This window comes from Castanea sativa, chromosome 5 (genome assembly GCF_040712315.1).
Source record: "Castanea sativa cultivar Marrone di Chiusa Pesio chromosome 5, ASM4071231v1".
Taxonomy (NCBI): domain Eukaryota; kingdom Viridiplantae; phylum Streptophyta; class Magnoliopsida; order Fagales; family Fagaceae; genus Castanea; species Castanea sativa.
Window position 1 is genome coordinate 21,328,083 of NC_134017.1, and position 9,922 is coordinate 21,338,004.

Genomic DNA, 9,922 nt, shown 5'->3' on the forward strand with positions numbered 1-9,922 from the left:
ACCTTTTGGGACCACTGAACATTTGCCATGCACAATCTGTGGGGTTCCCTTCTGAACGTGGACTGGTTTGAGAGTTCTATCGTTGTGTCACAACTTCTACTGCTAGTTTCAAGTTCAATTGATCAACTTCACCAAGTGCAGTAATTGTTTGTTGTCCACGTCTTCTCCATTCTGTCAACATCTCACTTGATAGGTAACAACTGATAACAATTTATAACAACACAAATACTATGAATATTGTGGGTCTTCAATCTAGATTCATCTGAACAGACTAATGTGGTACAATTTATGATAACACAAATTCTTTGAATGTTGTGGGTCTTAAATCTAGATGCATCTGAACTAAATAATGTGGTACAATTTATGATAACACAAATTCTTTTGAATGTTGTGGGTCTTCAATCAAGATGCATTTGAACAGAATAATGTGGTACAATTTATGATAACACAAACTCTTTGAATGCTGTGGGTCTTCAATCTAGATGTATCTGAACAGAATAATGTAGTACAATTTATGAGAACACAAATTCTTTGAATGAACTGGGTCTTCAATGGGGGGTATCTGACCATAATAATGTGTTACAATTTATGATAACACAAATTCTTTTAATGTTGTGGGTCTTCAATGGGGGGTATCTAAAGATAATAATGTGGTACATGTTGCATGGTAGGAATTAAGATATCCGATATTTGCAATGCTTTAAAATTCTCATTTGTTTAACTATATCCTACATGAAACCCAAACACATTGTGCGAACATATTTGTTTTCGAATTTAGGTGTCTGATGGACTAGATGATACAATTATTCAATAGTATTTTTTAGCATCAAGACTTTATGACTCGCCTAAAATCCAAGTAACAAAAGATGGGTTTGACCAAATATCAATTTGCTTAGGTTTGTTTAGCTGCATGAACGCCTAAACATAGGCCATATATAGTTAGCCTATGGTTTCACAATATTACACAGCATGATACAACTAGTGCTAATTTTGTGGTTCAGGTCCGTTATGAGTCTGCATCTCTTCTACGTTTACTACGATGGGGAGGCATATATTAATGATTTGCATGGGCTATCATACCGAGGTTCGAACCAAAAGTAGAAGCTTATTGAAGTGAAACGTGGGATACACATGAGAAAACTGAAAGGGAAGATAATGTCAACTCTGGGGTTAGACAAGGATTCCCATGACATCTCCATTGCATTTCGAGCTCCTTAGCAACTAGTGGGTACCCAAGTTTTCTACAATTCAATTCCGTTACAATGTGACGATGATGTGGGCATAATGTGGGGAGTGATAAAGTGGGCACCACAATTCATAGGTTCTGACTTGTATATAACTGTTCACACTGTTGGGTGTAATGTCGACGAGGGTTCGCAGTATGCCAGTACAGCTGGAGAGCAAGAATAAATTCCTGTAACCATCGTGTACCCTTCAGTTACAGCGGATACATCTTTGCCCTACAATGTTGGACCACGCAATGCGGTTGCTATGGACAATATTGAAGACACCCAAGTGTTAGGGTCTATCCATACCTGTAAGGGTTGAGGGTATACTCATGGAAATGAAGATATCCATACCTACTTGGATGAGACAATCAGAATGGATGACACTCGAGATGTGTATGAGGAGTTTATTGATAATGATGGACTGGAGGTCAATCCAAAATTTTTAGATGAAGTACAAGTTGAAAACAATGTGGATGCTTGCCCCAATCTGAACCCTATCCCCGAATGGTTCACGTCAAACACATGGGAAAACATTCATGACCCATCACCTTCCCTGGAAACAGGTCTGATGAGTTGGCGCCCGGGGGACGAACCGAGCAAGAGGATGCTATTCAAGAATAAAGCTGTGGTTCAACACGCGTTAAGCATGTTCTTCGTGGGGCTCAATAAGAAATTTAAGTACATGAAGTCAAACCTCGAGAGACTGGTTGTAACGTGTGTACACGATGCATGTCTGTGGTCAGTTCGAGCTATTTACAACAAAAGGCAGAAGATGTGGGTGATCACAACATGTAAGGGTCCCCACACTTGCTCATCACTGCAAGTGGATCATGATGGAAGGATGATCGATTTGAATTTCATTGCCATCACAATTAAGTCATACATATGGGAAGACATTTCAAGAACAATAGCAACCCTACGTAGTCTTCTGCATGCGAAGCACGACCATTGGGCGTCTCACTATAAGGTTTGGGATGCAAAACAGAAGGTGGTTACGGCCATCTATGGGGATTTTGATGAGTCATACGCAGAATTGCCTCGGTTTCTGGCGGCGTTAAAAGATGCAGATCCAACCACAGTGATACAGTTAAAGTGCGACAACCATGGTGTGCTGGGAACTTGCACATTTGACTGTGCCTTTTGGGCTTTTGGTCTGTGTATTGAAGGGTTCAAGCACTGTAAGCTAGTGAGAAGCATCGATGCAACGCACCCCTATGGCAAGTACAAGGAGAAGTTGTTGATAGCAATGGCAACAGATGCTAACAACGAGGTTTATCTGCTCACGTTTGTCATTGTTGAAATTAAGAGCAAAGAGACATAGGGATGGTTCTTGGCATGCCTGACATGATTTGTTATGGACCGGACCAATCTTTGCATCATCTCTGACCGACATTCGGGGATAAAAGCTTGCTTTGATGACACAAGTATGACTTGGTTGCAGCCTCCCAATGCCCATCACCGGTACTGCCTTCCCCATGTAGCTAGCAATGTGAACATAAGATGGAAAATTCCAGAGTTGAAGAACTTGGTATGGAGGGTAGCAAGTGTGAATCAAGTCAGAAAGTTTGAAGCCACACTGGAATTAATTCACAATGTCAAGCCGGCTACACACAAGTACCTCCAAGCTGAAAACAAACAAAAGTGGATACTTGCACCGATGGAGGGCATCGATACAGAGCAATGACAACCAACATATCAGAGTGCTTTAATGGAGTACTGAAAGGTGCACGCAGCTTGCCAATAACGGTAATGGTGAGGTTCACCTTTTTCAAAATGAACTCCTACTTTGACGCTCGTTGTAATCTTACTCTAGATCAATTGGAAGTGGGTCAAGAATGGTGCAAGTATGCCATGGACAAGTTCGAAAAAAATCAAGTGAAGGCAAAGGACCATATGGTGACACGGATGTGTGAACAAGCGTGGATATATCAGGTTAACACATCGGGTAATCCTCTGAGTAATGGGGGTGGACAACACACGCATAAGGTTGATCTTCGGGGTATGACATGCACGTGCGGGAAATGGGAAGCGTACAAGATCTCGTGTTCACACGTATAGCAATTTGTGCTAAGTATAAGCACAATGCGCAGTAGTTTAATGATCCTTGCTATAGTGTGACTCATAGGTACCACAGCTACGAACCAGTATTCCAACCGTTGAAAGACAGATTAGCATGGCCGAATTTGGAAGAAACTAGACTAGTGATGCCCAACCCGTGATTGATCTGAGCCAAGGGTCAGCCAAAGTCCACACGAATCCGCAATGAGATGGACGAGGATGATAGGGAGTTGCCGAGCTCCCTATGGATCAAGAATGGACCAAAGTCAAGATGTGGGTTGTGTCGCCAAGAGGGGCACAATGGTAGAACATGTCCTACTCGAAATGCAGACTCAACGAGCGGTGGAGCTGCATCATAGGTAAAGATGAAATTTGTTAACAACTTTTGTAATATAAATTGTTACGTGACTGTTAACAACTTAGTGGTAGTAAATTGTTGTCTATTGCCATAGTAAGTATTTGGACTAGTCATGAGAGAAACGTTGGTGTTCATGCATGGATTGGCAAATGAGTCCAATTGGTATTTAAATATGATGCTCATTAGAGAGTACTCGTGAAATGAGGTTGTTCAATAGTTTTGTCACATTAGTCGTCGTAAGTCATGAATCTGAGCGTTGTTGTGGCTATGTTGCTTGTTAATAACTATACGTCCACTGTACATAACATATTTAAACTGTTTACAGTAGGTATGTCAGCCAAGGTGGATGGGTGATAACGGAAGTATGTTGCGCAGCCAGGATGATCCCTACCGCCTGAGGAAGCACTCGAATGTTTCCAGTTGGACAGGCACATGATGAGAAGACGGTGTTAGATTGGTCATTTTTTGCTTGGAAGTTGATATAAGGTTTTCTTTATGTGGTCATGCACTTTGTTAATGGCATTAATGTTATGTACTAGATGGGGTTTCACTAAACTGGTGTATTGACCAATTCACTTACATGTAAATTGTAGTTATTACAAGCAGTGCCTTATTTTTTTTATAATATATCCATTTCCAGCTTCTACAACTTCTATGTTTTGTATGATTTCCAGCTTCTACAAATTATTTATAGCAGGGGCAATCTCAAAAGCAACAAGTGTATTTATCACAATGCACAAGTGCTTCATGAAAATTGCAATAAACAGTTTTAACATAGCTGGTGTATTGACCAAACAAGCTCTAGCAGACAACAAAAGAAACAGGCGTAGAGTGTCATCTGTACAACTAGTAACTCGATACTCATAAAGTCGAGTAATATATAAACTCGAGCACACTGTAGTCGAGTATTGACACAAAATTTTTTGAACCGGTCGAAATAGGGTTCGACCAATCGAAAAAATGCATGAGCCTAGCCAAACTTCCTGGAAAACCCAATTGGTTGTCGATTGGTGTTGGATCGGTCTATTTTTATAAAACTAGGTTTCCTAGATATCGAGTACTATATTACTTGATTATACCCATATTGAGTTATAGCTTACTTCCATGAGCACAACAAGATAGTACTCGGTCTCAGAGGATGCGAGTTATAATTATAAACTCGACACTAGAGTGCTCGAGTATTGACACAGAATTTTGGATCAGTCAAACTGGGGTTTGACCCATCGAAAAAATGCATGAACCCAGCCAAACTTCCTGTAAAACTCGATTGGTGTTGGATCGGTCTATTTTATAAAACTTGGCTTTCCAGACAACAAGTATTGAAGTACTCGATTATGTAAATATCGAGTTACGTGTAATCGTTTCTACCTACTTTGACTAGCACAACAATACAGTACTCGGTCTCAGAGGACGTGAGTTATAATTATAAACTCGACACTAAAGTGCTCGAGTATTGACACATAATTTTGGATCAGTCGAATTGGGGTTCGACCCATCGAAAAAATGCATGAGCCTAGCCAAACTTCTTGTAAAACCCGATTAATTATTGATTGGTGTTGGATCGGCCTATTTTATAAAACTCGGCTTTCCAGATAGCGAGTATTGAAGTACTCGATTATGTAAATATTGAGTTACGTGTAATCCTTTCTACCTACTTTGACCACAACAACTAGACAGTACTCGGTCTTAGAGGATGCGAGTTATAATTAGAAACTCAACATCAACGTAGTCAAGTATTGATGAAGAATTTTTGGATCAGTCGAAACGGGTTCAACCCATCAAGAAAATGCATGAGTCCAGCCAGAATTCTCTGTACAAACTAATTACTATTCGATTGGTGATCGACCGGTCCGTTTATAGAACTCATCTTTAGTGGTAGTGAGTACTATAGTACTCGATTATACCAATGTCGAGTTATGTGGATTCTCCATATACTGTAATCAGTGTTATTTTTATTGTTGGATTGCTACGCTAGACTCCCCCACAGAAGCAGCAGTTCGATTGCTATCAATCCTCAGCTGTTGTAAGACTCTTTTAGCCTTGTTGCCCATTCAAATTAACTGAAAATCCTGCATTAATCTCCCTTTAAAAGCTAAAATTTTGAACTATGCAACTGTAGGGATTTTCATGATTTTGGGTGTTGTGGTTTGAAATGGTTCATGGGTTTTTACGTATGCATGTTGTTCATATGATTTGTACCCTTTAATTACATAAACATAGCTGATTTGTAAAAGCCCATTGAATTTAGGGTTCATGTGTTCATATGGAATTTGGGGATTTTCATGGGTGTGGGTGTTTTGAAGTGAAATATGTAATGAGTTTTTTTGTATGGATATTGTACACACGTTTTCTACCCTTTAATTGAAAAGAACGCATGATTTGTGAAAAATGGGAAATTAGGGTTCATGTCTTCATATTGGGAATTTGGGGATTTTGATGAATAGGAGTAGTTTTGAACTAAACTGGTTCATGAGTTGTTGTGTATGCATGTTGGTGACATGTTCTCTATTGTTTATTTTCTGTGTTTTCACATCTGGGTATGCATGTTGGTTCATTCGCCAATCTTGCTCTTCATGGATTTGGGGTTTGTTGAATTGGGTATAGTTGCCTGAAATTGACCACCATGGTAAGTTTGATGGATTGGTAGTCAGTGCTTTAACACTCGTTGCACAATGTGCACTGTGGGTTCACATGTTTTTCAAATAACTTGAGTGCATAGGTCAATGTTCATATATATACAAAAAATTGATCATTTCAATGCATTCATTCATGCCCCAATTGTATCCATGCATCATGTAGTCATTTTCTCATGCATATGCACATTGTGTTTATGCGTCTCTATGTTTATAATCTATATTGGTTTTCTGTTGTGCTTTCATTCTGTCTTTGTAGATCGAATGCAATATGGCTCCTAAGAAGTCTAAACCATTATAACCAAATCCAAAAAGAGTGTCTGCCTCCTCATCTAAGCCTGCAATTGTGTTTGACCAAATAATGTTTGAAATGGTTACAAACGAGCAAAGGTTTGAAAACTTAATTCAGTATAGGAATATTTGGCTAGAACGACAAATCAATCTAGATGAATTGCCTCTTTCTGTCCATAGGAATCTACAGTGTAGGAACTAGTTGTCTCTGTGTAAAGATTTATAACCCCCTTTAGCTGCCCTGATTAGAGAGTTCTATTCCAATCTCCATATTCGTTCTGATGATACACTGGGTACTTGGATTCGAGGTCAAAGTTTTTTCATAACTAAGAAATGATGTATCCGATGCTCTTAGTGTACCTCTTGTTTGTAGACCTACTTATCCATTCTCGGAGCGTCCTCCTATATCTGGTGTTATGACTCTTCTTTGCAGAAGATCAATGACATGGGGAGCTAAACGAAGAATTAACTCGAGTGAGTTAACCGAGCTTAATTATATCTTCTTTAGGATAGCTTGTCACAACATCTTCCCCATCTCCCATGTCCATACTATTCCTATAGAGAGGTGTTTCTTTTTGTACGCCCTCGTAACTGATGCTTGCGTTTGTTTTCCTTCCCTTTTCTTTCAAACGCTTGTTGAGGCACATAGGAGCAAGTGTAAGAAGCATGGTTTATTCTTCCCAATTTTCATCTATAGGGTTCTAAACTTTTTACAATTAGAAAACTTTCCTTCCCTAGAGTTGATCCACATCACAGCCCCTATAGGAGCCACATTTCTCAAACAGCGGAGTGCACAAAAGAAGAATGTTGGACCGAGTGTTGGTTCATCAAAAAGACCACGAGTACAGTCCACCGCTAGAGACGTTCTTACTGAGGAGAGTCCTGTTGATCCTACAACTGCTGTTGCTGACAATCCTGAGGATGGGGTACATGCTGACAGTGCAGTTGTGAAGCCCACCGTTCCTCCTCCTCTCTCTCTTCGTGCTATGATGGAGACCTTCATGACGACTCAAGTAGCTCATGGACAGCTTTTAGATGGGCTTATTGTTGAGGTTGCTACGTTGAGAGCGGATTTTTCAGAGTATAAGAGTGCTTTTCCACTACCTCCACCCTCTAACTCTTAATGATTGCCTTTGGCAATACATAACAAACAGGGGAAGTAGGGATTGTAGTGTAGGGGGGAGAGTAGTTTTTGTAGCTTCCATAGATTAAGAGGAAGTTTTTTTAATGTGATTCTCAAGTATTTGTCTATTATTATATGTACTCTTCAAGGTCCACAAACATGGTTTTAATTTTATGATAATATGACCATATTCACAATGTCTGATGACTTTTATATTGAATGATCATTTTCTTTCTTTTTTTCCTTCAACTGGAATGTGGATAAGGTAACCTCACTAATAACATATGCATTTTTGAAGAAAAACTACAGTCATTGAAATGATAACAGAAATGAACCTACCTTATCAGATGCATTATCAAATAGTATTGGATTCAGGTAATTAGTACTTACAACAGAGAAGGGTTAATGGACACAGTCTTATTGTTGATTTTAATGCTAGCGGGCAAGAGAAAGAAAACAGTCAGCTATTTATTTATTTAAGCTACTTAGGTAGTTGGGTTTACTGATGGAGTAATGGAAAACAAACTGGATTTCGAATGTTTTTTCAAAAATGCATATGCATGCATTTTAATTTGGATGTCGATACATATAGTTTTAAAAGGCATGTCCACAAAAAAAATTAAAAACAAAAAAAAACAAATTCTATTCCGTTCATTACCTATAGGGGCAGCAACTTCGGCAGGGCTTATCACGTGGATCAAGTGCTCATTACGAAGATCATCTCCTCAAATGTTTACCATTATTAGTAGTGCAAAGACAGATTCCAAACAGAATAACCAAAAATAGCTTGCTATGATACAAACAACATGATGCAGCCATGGAAGATTGATATATATTTTTTTTTTGATAAGTAAAGGAAATTTTATTCAAGAACTTAATAATGAGTTACCTGAGTATATAGGAAGTATACAGCCAGGGACTAACATAATCAAATACATAAATTACAAGCATCCATCAAATCATAGACTGAAGAAATAGAATGACTTCCTACGATAGACATCCAGCCCGATAGAGTTTTAAAGAAGAAAAGTTTTAAATCAGCTATAGTCCTTTCAGAATCTTCAAAACACTGGTTGTTTCCCTAGTTTCCTTACAACTTGTTCTGAAGCAAAAAATTTCACATGCAACATAAATCATAGGCAGATGAAAGAAAAAAAATTATATAATTATAGAATAAACATTCTTCACAAAAAGGAAGGAAATCATAAGTAGATGAAAGAAAGGAGTAATCAAACCTTAGGAATAGTTGGAATTCGTTTTGCATAGCATAAACCAGGACCATTCAAATTCTAAGTTTCCTTGCAACTTCCTATGAAATAGAAAATGAACATGCAACATCAGTGATAGGAAAACAAAAAAAAAATATAATTAAACAATATAAACTTTTCACAAAAAGGAACGAAAGTATAGGCAGATGAAATAAAGAAGTAATTAAACCTTAGGAAGCATAAATCAGGACCATTAAAATTGTGAGTTTTCTTGCAACTTGTTATGAAACGAAAAATAAACATGCAACATCAATCATAGGAAAACAATAAAATTATATAATTAAACAATAAAATTATATAATTAAACAATAAAATTATATAATTAAACAATAAAATTTTTTAACAAAAAGGAACGAAAGTATAGACAGATGAAATCTAGGACCATTAAACTTGTAAAGAAAAGTAAAATTAGAATAGATGGAGAACCACTTCCTATATAAGATACAGATATACCCAAAGACATGCATCATTAATACCGAGAGATTCTTTTCAAATTCCATAGCATTCATTAAAGAAGAGGGGAGCTATATGTTAAGGTGCCTGAATCGGTGTGGTAACTAGGAATAGGCAGCGTTAGCTGAGTAGGAGAGGAACGATTTTGGGTTTTGATTATTGTAGAAGGGGAGGTGAACTTGAAAATACGCGGTGTGGGAAAAAAACATGAAGGAGCTCAGCTAACTTTCACCTAACTTCTATATGAAAGTGAGCGTAATTACAACTGATTCCAGTTAAATTTAGACAGATGGAGGAAAATTAGACACCAATTTCATATTTAAATTGGTGCGGTCCCCACATGAATCTAGACAGATGACATTGGGAACATTTATGACCTTGTTCATATAGTGTTTTTCCCACCTGTATTGACATGACAAGCCCTAATAACTTTGGATTGTAATACTTTGGACCATGAAATGAGGTTATAAATGCACCACCATAATACTCCCCATTTTTCTACCCCACTA

At 38.1% G+C, this 9,922-nt stretch overlaps 1 protein-coding gene across 1 annotated transcript; it reads left to right on the forward strand.

Annotated features, from left to right (window-relative positions):
• The first annotated feature begins 1,602 nt into the window (after window positions 1-1,602).
• Window positions 1,603-2,913, forward strand: LOC142634914 (uncharacterized). Its single transcript, XM_075809152.1, has 2 exons — window positions 1,603-2,499; window positions 2,671-2,913. Exons 1-2 carry the CDS (start codon window positions 1,603-1,605, stop codon window positions 2,911-2,913), a joined length of 1,140 nt encoding a protein of 379 aa, XP_075665267.1.
• Window positions 2,914-9,922: the final 7,009 nt, after the last annotated feature.